At 47.0% G+C, this 21,207-nt stretch overlaps 1 protein-coding gene across 8 annotated transcripts in view; it reads right to left on the bottom strand.

Annotated features, from left to right (window-relative positions):
* The window catches only part of SHLD1 (shieldin complex subunit 1), a 120,833-nt gene that overhangs the window by 61,008 nt on the left and 38,618 nt on the right, over positions 1-21,207 (bottom strand). For 2 of the 8 annotated variants that reach the window (XM_089307260.1, XM_089307259.1), the window contains exon 3: positions 2,169-4,301. The exons of the other annotated variants lie outside the window; for them this stretch is intronic. In XM_089307260.1, coding sequence (XP_089163386.1) covers positions 4,165-4,301 — 137 coding nt within the window. In that variant the 3' untranslated portion in view covers positions 2,169-4,164. Of the gene's footprint in view, positions 1-2,168; positions 4,302-21,207 lie in introns of those variants that run through there. 8 annotated transcript variants of the gene reach the window in all.

Here is a 21,207-nt window from a genome sequence, read left to right as displayed (position 1 = left end):
TTGTCATGAGCTGCCAAGGCTATGGAAGCCTCTTGAGTTCACAACTCCGACCTTATTTAAACAAGGCCATAATCAAAGTGGAAGTTCTCTCCTCCCTTCAGAAAAAGGTACCTCCTTCTTTGATGGCCCCTTCTTTCCACCGGGATCTCACTCACAGAGATCTTTCATTTAGGTCATTTTTTGCCACAATGAAAGATGGCATTCAACTTGCACTTCAGCCCACGGAGCTGGCACATGGTAGGTGCTCACTGTGTATCTCAAGAATGCACTGAATTCAATTTCCATTTCTAAAAGCCTACTGATCAATCAGAATATCTGTTCAGTGCCTACAGGTACAGCATGGTGCAAGGAGCTGAAACTAAACATGGCAGATGCCTGAGGCAATAAATAAGACTGTCAAGCCTCATTGTGTATCCCCTGTTACCCAGTGGTTTTCCAGCTTAAACACAAAGGTGTGGGGGTTTCTTAGTAAGTTATACGATGTTCTCAGTCGTCTATGTAGTTCCTATGGTGCCTGAAATCGATAAGCATCCTTAACTACTTCTGCTATCTGAGAGAGGCACAGTAATTACAAGGTGAGTGCTGCAGCTAATAAGCACAGTTTGGAACTGGAAATAATAATGAAGGATAAGAGCATAGATCATTTTTCTCCTAATGTTCTCTACTTTCAAATTCTTCTACAATTAGCATGAATTGGTTTTAAAGTTGGAAGAAAATAAATGGCGCCCCTACAGAGACAGAATGAGGTAGAAAGGGGAAAACCATTAGGGAATTTGGCAAAATCTGAGTGCAGGGAAAGGCAGCTCCTGGCGGTAAACAGGATTCCGCGCACAAGCTTTGCACCCTGCAGATCTGGCCGAAAATCTCAGCACTGCTGTGGATTAGCTGTGTCGCCATGCAGGCAACTTTGCCTTTCTGAGTTTCAGCTTCCTGACTTGCAATGTAGGAATAAGTGTCTTCATTATTTAGAAAATGAAGATTAATTGAGATAACATATTCCAGACTCTCTCAGTTCCGTGGTCAGGGTAGGAGACATGGCGGCTAATACTTCTATTTTAGTATGGGTGACGCAGCTCCCTGAGTGACTGTGCAGGCCGCAAATCTCTCTCCTGATACACGGCTCCAAAGCATTTCCCATCCCATTCTTCTGCTGCCTTCCTCTTTTGCTCCCTGGGTTTGTCTCTGCCAGTGCTAACTAGTAAGCCCCACTGGTATGCGTAGGTATCAAGGGGGTGGAAGTAGGATTTAGTTTAGTGAGGTAGGGTCAGGTCACGGGACCCTGACATCCTACCACCACGGTATGTGATATCAAGCCTCCTGACCACTGTTTATTACCTACCTTGGGGACAGGATCCCTGCTTTACTTACTACAGAAAAATATTAGAAACAAAATCCAAGTAAATAGCCTCTGCTAATGGCAAAGCAGCTGGAACCAGAATTGCTCTTCCCGATGCTGGATACCGGTAGTGTAAGACTCTGATCCCTGAGAGAAGGGAGACAAGTGAGATGTGCCTCTCACTGCCCCAACTTCCTGCCTGCAGGCACTTCCAGGACCACATGCAGGGAGGGGGCAGCCAAGCAGAGCACAGCCACCTCACTGACTCCCTCCCTCTCTCTCTCTCTTTCCCTCCATCTTTCTTTCTCTCGCTCTCCCTCTCTCTCTCTCTCTCTCTCTGTATGTGTGTGTGTGAGAGAGAGACAGAGACAGAGAGAGACAGAGAGAGTGTACAGTTTTAGGTACCTGAGTTTGTGAGACAGAGCCCAGGAGAAGAGGAGTCTACACACAGAAGAATCTCTAGAAATTAGCATAGAGATTCTTTTGAGTCTTTCATTCAACACTAAACTGCATGCTTCGTCTGAAACTCGATGGGACAGGGGTATAGCCTAGCAATTAAGATGCCAGTTAAGGGGCTGGCACTGTGGCGCAGTGAGTTAACACCAGAATCCCATAGGGATGGGGAAGCGCCAGCATCCCAAATGGGCGCCGGTTCTAGTCCCAGCTGCTCCTCTTCCAATCCAGCTCTCTGCTATGGCCTGGGATAGCAGTAGAAGATGGCCCAAGTGCTTGGGCCCCTGCACCCATGTGGGAGACCCAGAAGAGGTTCTTGGATCCTGGGGCAGCTCTGGCCATTGTGGCCAATTGGGGAGTGAACCATCAGATGGAAGACCTCTCTCTCTCTCTCTCTTTCTCTCTCTGCCTCTCCTCTCTTTATGTAACTCTTTCAAATAAATAAATGAATAAATCTTAAAAAAAAAAAAAAAGATCCCAGTTAAGATGTCTGCATCAGAGTGCCTGGGTTCCATACTGCCTCCAGGCCCTGCCTCCAGCTTCTAGCTAATACAGACCCTGGAAGGTTCCTGCCTCCACACTGCAGGCCTGAAATGAGTTCCTGGCTCCCAGCTTTGGCCAGGCCCATCCCAGCCATTGCAGGATCTAGGGAGTGAACCAGTAGATGAGAGCTCTCTCTCGCTCTCTCTCTCTCTCTCTCCCTCTCTCTCTCTCTCCCTCCCTCTCTGCCTTTTGCATACGAAGAAAAGGTAAGGAGGGGAGGGAAGGAAAAAGTCAGACAAAGCCAGGGAAGCCATGAACTGGACGATTCCCAGAGCTCTCACGTATTCTGACAGCCAGAGTGAAGAGACCTGGTGAACTCCTGGGATGTTCAGGGGAGACCCAGAAAGGCTAAACGAGCCATAGTGGAATAATCACCACTCTAAAATCTCCCCAGTGAGCTTAAAAGCAAGCCTTGAAGGGATCGAGTTGATCAGTAAGTAACTGCTTATGAAAACGAACTTCAATACTCTGAAAAAACAGAAAAATCTAGATACTCAGCTGTGTTCCATCATTAAATTCAGTACCCAGTAAAAATACTAGATAGGAGATGAAGCAGGAAAACATAACCTATAACCAGGAGAAAAACTGTTCAACAGAAATGGACCTTGAAATGACAGTGATGATGGAATTAACAGACAAGGATTTGAAAGTGGCTGCTGTAGATAAGCCTCAGGCTCTGAAAGGAAGGCATGAGCGTACAACGCACAGGACCAGGAGCATCCGTCACAGCTTTTAAGCTGGCCCTTTCACACTGCTAAGCATGTGCACCACGGTGTGTGTTCTGGAGCAGAATGTGCGCTCACAGGAAGAGCATGAAACGGACTCAACATCGGAACGAGTTCCAGCGCAGCCGTGCCACCGCCTTGCCATGGTCCTCCGATCCCCACCTGCCTTTTCTGGAGCTCAGTTTTCTCATCTGTGAAATGCAGATGGCGACCTCGACAATTTCTCTGTTTTTAGACTCACACTGCCTCTTGTTTGTGCACAGAAGCATCAGAGTCCACTTATTCAGCATTTCACTTGAAGTCAGCCTCTCTGATGGTTCAAGCAGATTGTATTTGGCAAACTCTGGGTTTGCATGGCGGAACTTCATTATTTCTGAAGGGGAATCTTCAAATGATGCTTGAATCCATCCACCCTGGGAATCCTTATTTAAAACTAAAAAATTGGGGCAAGCATGTGGCACAACAGTCAGGTCACAGCTTGGGATGCCCACAATCTGGTATCACAGGGCCTCGTTCCAGTGCCAGCTACTCCATCTCCAATCCAGCTTCCTAGAGGAGGCAGCAGTAATGGCTCATGCACTCCAGTCACCTACACGGGAGACCCAGATTGAGTGCCGGGCTCCTAGCTTCAGCCTGGCTTAACTCTGGTTGTTGCAAGCATTTGGGGAGTGAACCCCCAGGTGGAGCTTTACAAAAAGCCCTTATTTTGGGGTGGGCATTGTGGTTCAATGGTTGCTAAACTGCCTCTTATGATCAAGAGCCGGTTTGAGTCCTGGCTGCTCAGCTTCCAACTCAGCTCCCTGTTAATGTACTTGGGAGGCAGCAGATCATGTCCTAAGTACTTGGGCCCATGGCAGCTCTTTTAGTATAATCAAACCAAACCAAATCACCAAGATCTTCCAGTTAGTAGAGAAAGCAGTTCAGTTCTCTATGACTACTCCCTCTTGGGGATGAGTGGATTCCAGAACTGCAGAAACCCCCAAGGACATGGGTGATGAAGAAGAATATCAAGGGGCTGGCATTGTGGTACAGTGGGTAAAGTTGCCGCCTGCAGTGCCGGCATCCCATATGGGTGCTGGTTCATGTCCCAGCTGTGCCACTTCCAATTCAGCTCTCTGCTAAGGGCCTGGGAAAAAAGCAGAAGATGGCCCAAGTGCTTGATCCTCTGGCACCCACATGAGAGACCCAGATGAAGCTGCCGGCTCCTGGCTTCAGCCTGGTCCGGTGTTGGATGCTGAGGCCATCTGTGGAGAGAACCAGCAAATGGAAGATCTCTCTCTCTCTCTCTCTCTCTCTCTCTGTGTGTGTGTGTGTGTGTGTGTGTGTGTTCTCCCTCTCTGTAACTCTTACAAAATTAAAAAAAAAAAATCTTAAAAAAAAAAAAAAGGACAACTACAACAACATTAGAGTGAATTCTTGAGGCCAGCATTGTGGAGCAGGAGGTTAAAATGCAGCCTGCACTGCTGGCATCACATATGCTGTTGATGGAGTTCCAGGCTCCTGGCTTCGGCTGGGCCCAGCCTTGGCCACTGAAGCCATTTAGGGAGTGAATCAGTGGATGGAAGGTCTCTCTTTTTCTCTTTCTCTTTCTCTCTCTCTCTCTCCCTCCCTCCCTCCCTCCCTCTTACTCCAATAAATAGATAAAATCTTAAAAAAAAAAAAAAAGCGAATTCTTGATGTCTCCTTCTAATCCTCTAGTGGTGTATGTCACTAGAGAAAGTAATTTAGAAAATACAGAACTTATTTAAAATGCCGCTGGCAATTTCAGCCTCAAAAGTAAAATTTCAGCTACAGCAGACTGCTCAATCTTTTTGAGCTCTGGAGTCATGGGAAAGAATTCATTATATTCTCGAGGGCTGCGCTCAGAAGCATCTGAAATTCTGAAACATTTAGCAGAATATGCAGGTATTCCTAAATAACTACCATTAGCCTTCTGCTTCAAGATTCCTGGGTTCTACACCACAATTTCTCAGATGAGAATGACTTTCTCCAGTGTTAATGAATATTTAATACTTTAAAGATCCTTCCTGGATGGATGCCCAGGCAGCCAGGAAGGAGAAACAGTGACAAGCGGCGTTTGAGAAAAACTGGCTCATTTGTTGATAGAGAGTCCAAGACAACCACTTTACTCAGTTCTTTCTGTTTGTTTCTTTTTTGCTTTGTAATCTGAGGAAACAGCACTGTAAATGCATGACCATTTCTCTAACTGCTCTCTTCCAGCATTTGGTCTTCTCCACAGAAAAGTGTAAAAGCCACACTTTATCACAGAATCAAACTAACTTGACAAGCACAAGAAAAATGTGCTAATTAACTCCCTTAACACCAAATTTCTCCCAGATTCCCCACACAAGTCACCGTATCACAGAGGTCATTCCTGGCACTGTGCATAAACCAGCTCCCCGTCCCTAACGTTGCTCTCAGTCCACGGCCATACCTCCCTGAACGCACCCGATCTCAGCTAAGGCTGCTCTCCTTTTCTTCACAGCACCAGCGGGCATGTATTTCTTTGTTTGACTGTTTATCTACCCCTTCTATACCCCTCCATCCATGACCCCAAGAACTAGAATTTTAAAAGCTCCTTGAGGGGCCGGAACTGTGGCTTAGTATGCGAAGCCTCCGCCTGTGGTGCTGGTATCCCATATGGGCACCAGTTTGTGTCCCATATCCTCCTCTTCTAATCCAGCTCCCTGCCTATGGCCTGGGAAAGCAATGGAAGATGGTCCAAGTGCCTGGGCCCCTGCACCTGTGTGGGAGACTCGAAAGAAGCTCCTGGCTCCTGGCTTCAGATCAGCCTGGCTCCAGCCATTGTGGCCATTTGGGGAGTGAACCAGCAGATGGAAGACCTTTCTCACTGTCTTTCTCTCTCTTTGTATGTGGTTCTACCTCTCAAATAAACAAATAAATCTTAAAAAAAAAAAAATGGTCCTTGAAGGCAAGGCCTTTGTCTATTTTGTTTCTTTTGTATCCCCCCAATACCCGAAACAGGGCCTGGAATGTAATAGGTGCTCAATAAAATATTTGTCAAATGACTGAATGGACAAGATTCACTATATTTTGGGCCCAGTACTGTGGCATAGCGGGTAAGGCCATTGCCTGCAGTGCCAGCATCCTATATATGGGCGCCGGTTCAAGTCCCAGCTGCTCTACTTCCAATCTAGCTCTCTGCTATGGCCTGAGAAAGCAGTGGAAGATGGCCCAAGTCGTTGGGCCTCTGCACCCGCATGGGAGACCCAGAAGAAGCTCCTGGCTCCTGGCTTTGGATCAGCGCAGCTCCAGCAGTTGCAGCCAGTTGGAGAGTAAACCAGCGGATGGAAGACCTCTCTCTCTCTTCTGCCTCTCCTTCTCTCTATGTGTAACTCTGAATTTCAAATAAATAAATAAAAATCTTGAAAAAAAAAATGGATTCACGGGGCTGGCGCTGTGGCGCAGTGGGTTAACGCCCTGGCCTGAAGTGCCAACATCCCATATGGGTGCTGGTTCGAGATCCGGCTGCTCCACTTCCAATCCAGCTCTCAGCTATGGCCTGGGAAAGCAGTAGAAGATGGCCCAAGTCCTTGGGCCCCTGCACCTGCATGGGAGACCAGGAGGAAGCACCTGGCTCCTGGCTCAGATGGGTGCAGCACCCCAGTTGTAGCGGCCATTTGGGGGGTGAACCAATGGAAGGAAAACCTTTCTCTCTGTCTCTCTCTCTCACTGTCTAACTCTGCCTGTCAAAAAAAATTAAATAAAAAAATGATTCAGTATATCTTAAAGAACATGGTCATCAGGGGATCAGAAAAGCAATGATATAACATGGAGAAAAAAGGAAAGAACTCAGCGGGCTGGTCGGGCACAACAGTCAGTGAAAGGAACCCACATAGCAATGCTACTTCTCATTCTCCTAATGCTGAGAAGATGAGGCTGAGGGGTGAAATTTACAAAGTTCCTATGCCTTTCTACCATTTGTCTGTGCTCCGGTATCTCTGTGCCTCTATGGCTACTGGTGTCATGGTAACCCAGAGGCACACCTGCTTGGCTAGCTGCCCACAATTCTGTTATGTAACTATTTGGCAATGAGCCACTGTTGTCTGTAAGTCCAGACAAGTAACTGGGGGGCATGGTTAGGGGCAGATGTTGGCAGACTAATGTGGATGGACAGATGTGTGACTATTTGCTAGTGGGTGCAGACATGAGGAAGCAGGTGTGTGGATATATGTCTGTGTGTATGTGTGTGTGCACGTGTGTCCGACCACTACCACAGCTACAAAGGTGGGTAACTCCCATGGCCCAGCTGTCTTCGTGGGCTAGTGGCTGTTTGTTGTGCATTTCTCACTGCTACTCTGAGTAAGGGAGGTATAAACCTACAAACAACTCTGACTTGCTCTCTGACCTGTGGGAATCCGAATCTGCTTGTCTGGGAACTGTGTCCTAATGATTCACTTTATAATGCAGAGACCATTTTACTGGTCTCTTGAGTACTTGTATAATCTATTCAAAATATGACCCACAACCTTTACAGAAGTCCACAGAAACGAATGTCACTGTCATAAGCATCACAATCTCCAAGTATGTCATTATTAAGGTATTTCTCACTATCTCCTTCTTGCCTACCAAGCACCCAGCACAGTAAGCAAGTAAGCACTGCTTTATATGCTAAATACATCACAGTTTCCCAAGCTCTGGCAAACAGGCTCACAACAGCCTGTGATGGAATCCTTACAAGTCCATGACCAAGTGAAAAAAATAGGAACTACTGAAAGTTGGTTTTTCTGTTAAGATTACTTCCGTCTGTCATTTTTTAATACTGAAATGTCCTTTCATTATAAATGATTGCAAGGGTCAGCATTGTAGCATAGTGGGTTAAGACTCCACCGGTGATACCACCATCCCACTTCCAATCCAGTTCCCTGCTAATATGCCTGGGAAAGCAGTGGAAGATGGCCCAAGCACTTGGGCCTCTGCACCCACATAGGAGACCCGGAGGAAGCTCCTGGAACCTGGATTCTGTTTGGCCCAGCCCCAGCCCAGCCCTGGCTGTTGTGGCCATCTGGGGAGTGAACCAGTGGATGGGAAGATCTCTTTCTCTCTGTCTCTCCTCTTCTCTCTTTAACTCTGCCTTTCAAATAAATTTTTTAAAAAATCTTTTTAAAAAAGGATAGAGGGGCTAGCACTGTGGCACAGCAGGTTAACACCCTGGCCTGAAGCGCCGGAATCCCATATGGGCGCTGGTTCTAGTCCCGGCTGCTTCTCTTCCTATCCAGCTCTCTGTTATGGCCTGGGGAAGCAGTGGAAGATGGCCCAAGTCCTTGTGCCCCTGCACCCATGTGGAGACCCAGAAGAAGCTCCTGGCTTTGGACTGGCACAGCTCCGGCCATTGTGGCAAATTGGGGAGTGAACCATCGGATGGAAGACCGCTCTTTCTCTCTGCCTCTCCTTCTCTCTCTGTGTAACTCTGACTTTCAAATAAATAATAAACCTTTTAAAAAAAGGATAGAAATGATTGCTGATTTATGAAGATAGTGTATGCTGATTTTATGCTGATTTTACAATCTTGGCAAAATAAAAAGTTGGGTCAATCTATACAGGTCCTCAAAAAAATGAAGAGGAAGAAAGAAGAAAAGTCTAGGACTCACAGATGCATATTATCTCACTTTATTCTCACAGCAACCCTATAAATTAAGTGTAATTCCCATTTTACAGATGAGAACATTAAGGCCTAGAAGTAAAGTAGCTCACCTTGGGTCACACAGCTGGTAAGTGAAGAATCCACAACTCAATGCAGGCATCCAGCTCTGAAGCATGTATTCTGTCTATTGTTCTGTTGCCAGACACCAGTTAGAACTAACACCCACCATGTCAGAGGTGCACTGTGTACAGAAAGGAATTAAAACTCCTGAGATTTGGGTGCATTCTGTGGTATTTCACCATTTGGGAAGCCTGTGTTTCTAATCTGGTAAATAAAGGCCTCGACTCTTAGGTGCCACTGGCTGGGCCATCACTGCCTTGTGACCGGGGGAACACAGGAGGGAGAGCCCTCTCCGTGAATCAAGGGGATTCAGGAAATATCTGTCCTGGAAATGTCACTTACAGAGACATATGACCTGGGACGTCTCCTTGAGCTGCAGTTCCTTCATCTGTAATTTGGGGAGAATAAGCCCTTTTCTTCAGGCTTACTGCAAGGATCAAACACTTGGCTGAGATCAGCACTCAGTAATCTCTATTTACAAAGTGGATACACTATTGAACTAATGCCGTATCTAACTGCTGCAGGAAAGCCAGGTGGCAAGTGTGATAAGTTATTATTAAGCCAGGGAGAGCGTCTCAGAGTTGGATGTCTAGATTCCAAGTGCAGGATGATCTTAAGAGCCAGGACAACTGCGGAGCTAGCAAAGGATTATAGCATAGCAACAGAAGAATCAATGGAGCAGAACATCTCTATGTGCCTACTGCTTAATCTTATCCCACTTCAAAGATACATTTGTGACCGCAGAGTGATGGAGTATTTTAAGACTTAGACTCTGTAGACACCTCAGGCAAATGCCCTCATTTCACAATAATTAAGTGGCTTACCAAAGGTCTCATAGCTAATCAGATAACAATGAGATTAGAATGCCCATCTCTAGTAGCCACCAAGACTAAAGCTAATCTCACTCCACCACAATATCAGTCCCCTTAGTTACTTCAAGTCTATGGTGGTTTACTATCGAACAATACGGTTTTTGCCAAAAGTGAAATTCATCATAAAGTAGACATGCTAGAAAACCTCCATAGGCGACATCACTGTGGACAGCGGCGTTTCATAACCTCAGCTCTGGGAGGCTGGGCAGCTCTCTGCAGGACAAGGGAAGCTGTCCTGTGCACTGTGGGATGCTTACAGGCATCCTTGGCCTCTGTTCAATAGATGCCAGGAACACACCAAGGCTGTAACTCCCAAAAATGTCTCCAAATTCTGCCAAATGTCCCCTAGGAGGAAGAAATCCCCCTTAACTGAGAACCACTGGCATGAACACTTGAGTTATATATACAACTGAGCGAGGACAGACATAGTTATAAGACACAGGGTAACAGTAGTCAGCAGAAAACGTTTCCAGCTACCCTGGAGCTGCTGAGGGCTGACCGCACTGGACATCTTGGTGGCAGAATGGCAGCCCCCTGGGAAGCAAGCTGGACAGTGGCACTGGGGGCCCATCCATAGGAGACAGCCAGCTTGGCTACCTGGATGCTGCCAGTCAAACACCTGACCACAGGGATGTGACATAGAGGCAAACAGGATTTTGACTGTGAGCTTAGAGCAAGTAAATTTAATTGCAAGGATCAACTTAGAGACAGCCATGTCTACCCTTATTCTCAAGATTCGCTCTAAACAGCAGTTAGTATTCATTTCATGGAATTAAAACGTGTTTCCTATTTCAGCCTAACATGTACATTCAGATCATTTCTTCTATTTAGTCTTAATGTTTAGTTCTTTAGGGATCTTTAAAAGCTGTCATTTTAAAATCACTATGGATATAGTTTTAGAAAGCAAAGTCCACCCTCAACAAGTCTCATCTCCTCTTATGAGAAATTACTCTTTTTCTATTCCATCTCTGGAAGTACATTCTAATGATGGATGTGTCACAGCTCTGTATCTGCTACCATGGCAATGCAGAAAAAATGCTGCCCTCTTACATTCCTTCATAGTCTGTTAATCTGGTGTTCTACAAATATTTCACCATGAATTAACTCCTAACAAACAATATTAACCTGTCTTCCAAAACACTTCTACTAACTATAAATATGTTTCCTGTACATTACAGGGAGACATTTGGTTACTTGGTCATCAGGTTTTATGATAAATATTTTCAGCTGCAATCTATGAAATCCCTGATACAGTCATGCATCACATAATGACGTCTGGTCAATGAGGATGATAGAATGCATACACCACGGTGGTACCACAGGATTACCCTGGAGCTGAAAAACGCTATTGCCTAGTGATGTCTAGCCACCATAAGGTTGTAACATAATGCATTATTCATGTGTTTGTGGTGATACTGGTATAAACAAAACTGCTCTGCCAGTTATATACAAGTATAGGCTACATAATTTTATATAGTACATGATATCTGATAATGATAATGTATGACTACACTATTGGTCTATGTATTTACTATACTTTTAAACTTCATGTTAGTGTATTTCTTCTACTTATAAGAATTTGACTATAGTGGTTGGTGTTGTGGCACAGGGGTTAAGCTGCTGCCTGCGACACCAACATCCCATATGGGTGCTTGGTTCAAATCCAGGTTTCTCCACTTCTGATCTAGCTGTCTGCTAATGTGCCTGGGAAAACAGCAGAGGAAGCCCAAGTACTTGGGCCCCTGCAACCACATGGAAGACCCAGAAGAAGCTCCTGGCTTCAGCCTAGACCACCCCTGGCTATTGCAACCATTTGGGGAGTGAACCAGTAAATAGAAGATCCCTCTGTGTGTGTGTGTGTGTGTGTGTGTGTGTGTATTTATCCTAATCTCTCTCTGTAACTCTTTCAAATAAGTAAATACGCAAATAATTTTTTAAAAAATAAAGTATACTCATTCTACTTATAAAAATGACTATAGAAGTCGGTGTTATAGCGCAGCAGATTAAGCTGCCAGCATCCCATATGAATGTCAGTTCGAGTCCCAGCTGCTCCACTTCTGGCCCAGCTCCCTGCTAACGAACCTGGAAAGCACTAGAAGATGGTCCAGGTACTTGGGGGCCTCTGTCACCCACATGGGAGACCTGGATAGATTTCCTGGCTCCTGGCTTTGGCCTGGCCCAGCCCTGGCTGTTGTTGCCATTTGGAAAGTGAACCATTTGGGGAACAGATGTGCGATCTGTCTGTCCTTCTCTGTAGCTCTGCCTTTCAAATAAATAAATCTTAAAAAAAAAAAAATTTACTGGCCAGAGCCGTGGCTCACTTGGCTAATCCTCTGCCTGCAGCACTGGCACCCTAGGTTCTAGCCCCAGTTGGGGCACGGGGTACTAGTCCTGGTTGCTCCTCTTCCAGTCCAGCTCTCTATTGTGGCCCGGGAAGGCAGTGGAGGATGACTCAAGTGCTTGGGCCCTGCACCCGCTTGGGAGACCAGGAGGAAGTACCTGGCTCCTGGCTTTGGATTGGCGGGGCACTGGCCGTAGCAGCCATTAGGGGAATGAACCAACGGAAGGAAGACCTTTCTCTCTGTCTCTCTCTCACTGTCTATAACTCTCTTTGTCTCTCTCTCTCTCACTGTCTAACTCTGCCTGGCAAAAAAAAAGAAAAAAAAAAGTACTGTAATACAGTATGCCATGTTATATCACCAGAAGACTCATCCATCTCAAATTGACCGCATTTCTTGATTGCATCATTTTCTCTTATGCTTGATTTATTCTTGTGCTGTCTCATTCATCATGGCCCTAGGAGCAATATGCTGTGTGTATGTGTGTGTGTGTGTGTTATATAGCTTATATGTGTAGTAGGCTATATTACCCAGGTTTGTGCGAGCACACTCTGTGATAACTACACAATGATTAAATCACATGATGATGAATTTCTCAGAATGTATCCCTGTCATTAAGCAATTCATGACTGTATTTAAAATACAGCAATGTAGTCCTCACATCTGGCTCCACTAATGAGAGCATTTATGCACCAAACTCATCGTGTAAGATACATGTAAGGAGATCTGCAAGACTATTTATGAGAGCATTATGTTTAGGGACAACCTAAACATCCATGAAAAGGCATCATGTTAAATAAATTATGGTCAAACCAAACAATGAAATACCACTAACTACTACATGTACTAAAATGGCAAGACACCTTGATACAGTATTAAGTGAAAAAAACAAGATACAAAATGGTCCTACAGTAAATTTGTCTATGCTTTTAAGAAGATATAAAATATATATACATATATATAATGCTGTTTGCTGAGTATAAAATACACATATGCCTATGTATGCATGCGCACATGCATCAGCAGGAATGGATATGCTTACAATTGCATGGCCAATGTCTGCAAGGATACACAGAAGTTATTTACAACGATTACCTCTAGGGAAAAACATTAAGGAGACAGAGAACACTTCACATTTCATTTCACACTCTACTACACTATATATTTTTTGTAGTTTGAAAGAAAAAAATGACTAATGATTTATTATTAAAAATAGGTGAGCTTTATCACAAGTATCCTAACTGGCATAGTGGCAACCTCCCTCAAAAGACTAGCAGCAGCAAGTTTATAATAAAGAAAAATTTTAGATCTATTCTCCAAGGCTCACTGCCAAAGTCACTACTGGCTTCTAGGGAGCAGGGACCCTGAGTCCTGACAAAGGAAGTCTCAGGAGTACCTCCTTTCCAACCAAGTTAAAGTCATTCTAGGGTTCTTGACTTGCAAATCAGAAGCATTCCACTCTGTAACTTGTGAAACTGCTTTGAAGAAGGGCCAGTGTGGTGGCCAGTGGGTTAAGCCTCCATCTGTAGCACCAGCATCCCACATGGGCTCTGGTTTATGTCCTGGCTGCTCCACTTCCTATCCAGCTTTGTGCTAATGTGATGAGAAAGCAGCACAAGATGACCTCAATGCTTAGGCCCCTGTCACCCAGACAGAGTTCCTGGCTCCTGGATTTGGCCTGATCTAGCCCAGCCATTGAGACCATCTAGGGAGTGAAACAGGGATGAAAGATCTCTCTCTCTCTCTCTCACTTTCACTCTCTCTGTAACTCTGCCTTTCACATAAATAACTAAATCTTTTAAAACACAAACTGCTTTGAAGAACTGAGATGGCTATTTAGATCAGAAATATTTTCAGAAGAAGTTAGGAGTATACATGAGAGTACTTCAAAACGTTTATGAAAATGGGAATTCGGCCGGCGCCGTGGCTCAATAGGCTAATCCTCCACCTTGCGGCGCCGGCACACCGGGTTCTAGTCCCGGTCGGGGCGCCGGATTCTGTCCCGGTTGCCCCTCTTCCAGGCCAGCTCTCTGCTATGGCCAGGGAGTGCAGTGGAGGATGGCCCAGGTGCTTGGGCCCTGCACCCCATGGGAGACCAGGAAAGCACCTGGATCCTGGCTCCTGCCATCGGATCAGCGCGGTGCGCCGGCTGCAGCGGTGGCCATTGGAGGGTGAACCAACGGCAAAGGAAGACCTTTCTCTCTCTGTCTCTCTCTCTCACTGTCCACTCTGCCTGTAAAAAATTAAAAAAAAAAAAAAAAAAAAAGAAAATGGGAATTAAAAGATAAATGTATTGTGGTTCAAAAAAACTTTTAAATTTATGCATAGTTTTTTTCATAATATGCATTTCCATACTTTTTTGTTGTTGTTGTTATTTGACAGGTAGAGTTATAGACAGCGAGAGAGAGACAGAGAGAAAGGTCTTCCTTCTGTTGGTTCACTCCCCTAATGGCCGCCAAGGCCAGTGCTGCGCCGATCCGAAGCCAGGAGCCAGGTGCTTCCTCCTGGTCTCCCATGTGGGTGCAGGGCCCAAGCACTTGAGTCATCCTCCACTGCCTTCCCGGGCCACAGCAGAGAGCTGGACTGGAAGAGGAGCAACCAGGACTAGTACTCGGAGCCCCAACCAAGACTAGAACCCAGGGTGCCAGCGCCGCAGGCAGAGGATTAGCCAAGTGAGCCATGGCGCCAGCCTTGAAGAGCTTTCATATGCATGGATTTCAAATTTTTTGCACCAAAATCAATTTATCGTTTAATTCCATTTTCCATGGGTTTCTTGAAATACACTTGTACTACATTTCCAGATTTCATATTTTTAAGACAAAGCGCCACGTTTGAATCAGAATTCCAGCATAACCAAACATGGCCAAGAACTGCCCTCGGCCCAGCACAGGAGAAACACACAGTGCAAAGCCTGATGGTGAATATGTGTAGTCCTACAGGGCTGCAGCCAAAGGCAGTGGGTCCAGCCATGGCACACAGCTACTAACCAACCCGGTTCTAAGCATAAAATAAGAACTGAAGGCAGAAAATTATCAGGCATAGGTTATACAACCAGTCACTCACTCTTAGGTGCTAAAGTCAATCTTCCAATGGAAAGACACACTTCTGGGCACCGTGGTGGAAGGGTGGTGATAGGGGGCTGGCAGCTATCACTGCCATACTCTGCATCTTCCCCACCCCCAGGTTATGCAGTTCACATTCCCTAGGTGCACAAAAACAACAACACAGGGTACAAATGGGAAATGTTGGCATCTTCACTGATTCATATCTCATGAGCAGGCAAAAGTCAACCATCCACCATTCTGCAATGACAACAAATGCTGAATCTGTCCCTGAATCTGTGACAGTACCTCAACAGCTCCTGGGACAACAACGTAGAGCTCTGTTCTATCTCTACCAAAATTTCTACAATATATGCCTCTGTTCCACCTCTGCCAAAATTTCTATTGCATAGTTTCTTTTAGGCTAAACTTAATTCCCTCATAACCTGGGAGCTGCATGCCTAGGGATGGACATTTGGCATAGCAGTCAAGCTCCAGTCAGGATGCCCACACCCCATATTGCAATGCCTGCATTTGGATCCCAGCTCTGGCTTCCAATGCCAGCTTTCTTCTTATTCTTTAAAAAAAAAAAAAAGATTTATTTATTTATTTATTTGAAAGTCAGGTTGAAGGAGAAAGAGAGAAAAAGATCTTCTATCTGCTGACTCACTCCCCAGAAGATAGCCACAACAGTCAGGGCTGGGCTAGGCCAAAGCCAAGAGCCTCTTCTAGGTCTTCCACGTGGGTAGCAGGAGCCCAAGCACTTGGACCATCCTACTTTTCCCAGGCCATTAGATCAGAAGAGGAACATCCAGGACAGGAACCAGCACCCACATGGGATGCCAGCACTGCAGGCTTAACTATGCCACAATACCAGACCCTCCACTTTCTTCTAATGTGCACCCTAGGGCGGGGGTGTCGCTCCCCCTCTTCGTGGAGGAGCAACACAGGACCCTGCGCTGTTCTTTCTGTCTGCTCGGCCCTCCCCGGGTTTGCTGCTGGTTCTTCCCGGGTTGGCTACTATCCCTTCCACCTCCGTGGAAGGGCAGTTCCCCCTGGCCACATTCCCCACTTCCGCAGGGGAGCGGCACACCGCCGGCCGGTTCTCTCGGGGGCTGCTCGGGTGTTCCTTCAGCTAGATGTTCCCCATAGATGTTCCTGGTGCATGCCGTCTCTCTCCTCCTTTATAGTCCTCCTCCGCCAATCCCAACTCGGCTGCCCACACGCCGAGTACGCTGCTCTCCTCCAATCAGGAGCAAGTCCTACAGTTTATTAGTTGAACTGGAGGCAGCTGTGCGGAAGCTGTTTACTTCTCTCCCAGCGCCATATTGTGGGAGAGCAGATGCATAGAATAAGTCTTAATTCGAGTAACCTAGTCTAGTCCGGATTGCTCCCCACAGATCCCCCTTTCTTTTTATTTTTGGCGTTGATACGCGCCTGTCTTCGGTGTCCCGCGGCACACACTCTGCTCTACTTGCTAGAGTTGCCACAGGTTCTTAAAAGTCCTATCAGGCAAACCGAATCCGGGTCCTCTCTTCGCCATGTTATGAGGAGGTTTTTAGGCGCTGATGCGTGCCTGTGTTCGGTGCCCTGCAGCGCATTCTCTGGTCGAGCCTGCAGGGGCTTACAAGCTCTATCAGGCAAACCGAATCCAAGCCTTCTCATTGCCTTTTGTGGGGGAGACTTATTAGTGTTGGTTTGTGCCTATCTTCGGTGACCTGCAGCTCACACTCTGGTCGAGCTGCTCGCTGGCGCTTACCGCCTTAAATCAGGCAGACCGAATCCAAGCTTAATATTGTTGTATTGTGGGGAAGCCTTACTGATGTTAATTCGTGCCTGTCTTCGGTGACCTGTGGCGCATAAGCTGCTAGCTGCCCGCAGGTGCTCATCGCCTCACTTGATTAGGCAGACCGAATCCAAGCCTTCTAATTGGCATGTTGAGGGGAGGCCTTATTTTTCTCTATTTCTCTATCTCCGGGCATTCCTATTTCTCCCATTCTACTTCCATCTTCCAGCATTCCTATTTCTCTCACTTTACTTCTAAACTTCTGTTTCTCTTATCCCTGCGGCTTCCCGGCGGCCGCCCCGAGACTGCTTCTCGGCGGCTTCCCGGCTCTGAGCCTCTTCAGCCCGCGCTTCTCCGATCTGCGCGGCTTCCCGGCTTTGCGCGGCTTCCCGGCGCCTCGCCCCGCGGCAGCTTCACGGCTCTGCGCGGCTTCCCGGCGCCTCGCCCCGCCGGCGGGTTCCCGGCTCTGCGCGCACGCTCCGCGGTCTCCACGCACTTCACGCCCGCACCACGGCCTCGCGCCAATGCCCCGTGCTCTCTCTGCACGCGGCGGCTTCCGCGAATGTTTCCGCCACCACCGGCATTCAGTCCAAGTTCCCCGGACTAACCTGGCGAATCCTGGCGGCCCACGTCTCTGCCTCTGGTTCCAGATCTTCGCCTCTTGCTCCCCAGGGTGACTTGAAGAATTCCAAGATGGCTTGGCCTGCACTCGCGGCTTCATCCTCCCTAACATTTTTCTCTACCCGGTGTGTTTCCCTAAGTTTTCTTCCAACAATATTCCTCCCTCATTTCTCCTGGCCTCTCCCCACAGTCCGCGTCCGAGTCTGTTTGTTCTAGCTTTGACTTTCGCTTTCGACCTTAGAGATTTCTCCCAGCTTCCCCCCGTAGTCCGTATCTGAGTCTATGCCTAGGCTTTCAATAGCTTCTTCCGGCTCCTTTTTCGTCCGGCTTTTCCCTAGGCTGTTTGCTAGTTTCTCTCTCCGATATTTTCCCTAGTTCTTCCCGTTTCTTCCCTCCTAAGTTTTTTATCCGTCCTAGGTTTCCTATCCAAGCTAGGTTTCCTATCCGTCCTAAGTTTCCTATCCGAGTCACGGCACCATTATGTCGCTCCCCCTCTTCGTGGAGGAGCAACACAGGACCCTGCGCTGTTCTTTCTGTCTGCTCGGCCCTCCCCGGGTTTGCTGCTGGTTCTTCCCGGGTTGGCTACTATCCCTTCCACCTCCGTGGAAGGGCAGTTCCCCCTGGCCACATTCCCCACTTCCGCAGGGGAGCGGCACACCGCCGGCCGGTTCTCTCGGGGGCTGCTCGGGTGTTCCTTCAGCTAGATGTTCCCCATAGATGTTCCTGGTGCATGCCGTCTCTCTCCTCCTTTATAGTCCTCCTCCGCCAATCCCAACTCGGCTGCCCACACGCCGAGTACGCTGCTCTCCTCCAATCAGGAGCAAGTCCTACAGTTTATTAGTTGAACTGGAGGCAGCTGTGCGGAAGCTGTTTACTTCTCTCCCAGCGCCATATTGTGGGAGAGCAGATGCATAGAATAAGTCTTAATTCGAGTAACCTAGTCTAGTCCGGATTGCTCCCCACACGGGGGGAGTGGGCAGCAGTGATGGTTCAAGTATTTGAGTCCCTGTCACTCAAGTGAGAGACCTGGACTGAGTTCCTGGCTCCTGGCTTTGAACTGACCCAGCCCCACCCAGCCTTTACAGGCAATGGGGAGTAAACCAGCCGATGGGACATTTCCCTCTCTCAATCTCTCTTTAAAATAAGTAAATATATATTTTTTAAATAAACTGCATATCTGGTAAGCACAGAAAGAGACACAAGGCATTTATTGCAGATAAACTGCGTTCTCACGGTAGCACCGAGGCTGCTTGACTTATAACGCGGCTACATGCAATAAACTCATCATATGTGGAAAATACTGTAGATCAAAAGGGAACTTAATACACCTGACCTCCTCAGTGTTGTGGCTCAGCACCACGTACACAGCAGAATGTGGGTCATTTACCCTCAACTCCGCGGAGGACTGGGAGCTGTGACTGTCGCTGCCACCCAGCGCCAGAGGACAGGATTGTCCCGCACATCACTAGTCCAAGACAAAGTCAAAAGTGAACACTCCGAGTATAGTTTCTAATGAATGCCTATCACTGTCACAGCATTGTAAAGTCAAAACACCACAAATCACAAAGCATCGTTACGCTGGGGCTGCTCTGTGGGAAAAGGGTCAGTGCTTCCCAACCACCACCAAGCACAGGATAACTGACACATAAGCACATGTTCTAATTTTCAACAGGGAGGAGGGAGGCACAATCTGTAAACATACATGATATGGGCCACTGAGCATGACTCTTACATGAGAGCTTAAATGTGTAGGGATGGAGACTGTCATTGCTGTCACTCTGTTTCTACCTCCATCAGAGAGATGTTATTATCCCCATAAAAAAGATGAAAAAACTGAGGCTCAAAGAAGTTCTTCAATTTACCCAAGGATACCAAGTAAAAAGTGAGAAAACCCTTCTGAGACGGACAGAAACAGGACTTACGACTCCCAACCTACTACAGATCCCAACCAATGAGGAGCAAGGACAGATGCCCTACTGCCTACTACTACAGCTCCCAACCAATGAGGAGCAAGGACAGATGCCCTACTGCCTACTGCCCTGTTACAGAGTTTCCCAACCTGCAGATCTGCCCAGAACAGCCCAATGTAACGGATTTGTGACCTCATTGACATGTGAGCCACACTGTGTGTGCAAAATAAAACAGCGCCTGTGCAAAACACCGAACTAAGTGCAAAACAAAGCATCAGGGGCAAAGGGGAACCACCAGGCCTCCCCAACCACATAAAAACACCTGTTCAGCTCTGTCAGCCAGCCAGTCAGCAGAACCTCTTCCCACCACGCTGCCTCCTTTGCACTTGAGCGTAAGTCCCTAAAAATCCTTGTCTGGGCTGCACGTTGGCCTCTTGTTAATTTCCATTTGCAAATGAGCCAAAGAACTTGGGTCAATGCCACTTCAGAGGACATGCTTTGGCCCCATTCAACAGAGACATGGAGGTCACCAGGCTTAGCCACCCACCCTGCCAGGTTAAGCTCTCCTCCTGATTATAAACTTAGCAGACACTCTAGAACTCACACTTTTTTTTTTTTTTTTTTTTTTTTTTTTTTTTTTTTTAACAGGCAGAATGGTCAGAGAGAGAGAGAGAGAGAGAGAGAAAGGTCTTCCTTTGCCGTTGGTTCACCCTCCAATGGCCGCTGCAGCCGGCACACTGTGCTGATCCGAAGCCAGGTGCCAGGTGCTTCTCCTGGTCTCCCATGCAGGTGCAGGGCCCAAGGACTTGGGCCATCCTCCACTGCACTCCTGGGCCACAGCAGAGAGCTGGACTGGAAGAGGGGCACCGGGACAGAATCTGGCGCCCCAACCAGGACTAGAACCCGGTGTGCCGGCGCCACAGGCAGAGGATTAGCCTAGTGAGCCGCGGCACCGGCCTAGAACTCACACTTCTGTTACCTGTCCACAATATTTTATCCTTTTAAAGAAACTGACAAATGTAGAGAGCCCTAATTTCTTAATTTAGACAAATCAAAAGGAGGACTGAGGCCCTGTTAAGTTAAAGGGAGAAGCACAATTGTGTTACTGCAGTTTCATGACCGTTAGACCAACACCCGGACAGGAAGGCAGAGCTTTCAAGGGGCCAAGGCCTGCCTCTGGGGGAACACAGGTGCTTGTGGTTAGTGTGGGGTCACCTCTGCTTTGCCCTCAGCTGATTGCTGCTGGACTCCAAGATTCCCAGGCTGGGCAAAGGCGTAATGTGGCCACTGGCATATGCTCTCTCTGTTCAGTAAACAAACTGCACTGCAGTCTTTGCAAATGTAGAATCTCTCTGGTGGTTTTTCTTTCCTTCCTGTCTTCAAACGATTCAAGTTTGCAAACTCAACAGGAAACAGCTTGTGCAAAGTTGAACAAGGTCCTGCTTCTTAATCCAAATTCCTGTTTGAATGCATAGGCACAAGTTTGCAGGCCAGACTCAAAAAGGAAAGGGACAGTGGCACACATGCTGAGGTGACAAAAATGGCTGACAGCCAACTTTGCCAAGTTGTGCAATTTATGCACTGGAATTCCTTGGATATGTTTTATGTTATGCTATAACTGACATGTTCCTGAACAGTCACAGGTCAGCTCTAAGACAATGAAAGATACAGGATGTAACAGACCCTGGATAAACAAAACTGGCCTATAGTGATTATAAGTCACATTAAAAAAAAAAAAAAAAAAAACACAGGAGACTGAATGTAAGCCAGAGAATTGTGTCTTGCATTATATACTAATGCTTTACATTCATTCTATTGATTTAGCTGTAGGAGTAAGAAACCTCTTCTTGACTGAA

This window comes from Oryctolagus cuniculus, chromosome 11 (assembly GCF_051225735.1).
Source record: "Oryctolagus cuniculus isolate XC-2025 breed Fujian yellow rabbit chromosome 11, ASM5122573v1, whole genome shotgun sequence".
NCBI classification, from domain to species: Eukaryota; Metazoa; Chordata; class Mammalia; order Lagomorpha; family Leporidae; genus Oryctolagus; species Oryctolagus cuniculus.
Note: the sequence above shows the minus strand (reverse complement) of the source record. Positions and strands in the feature narration are given on the sequence as shown.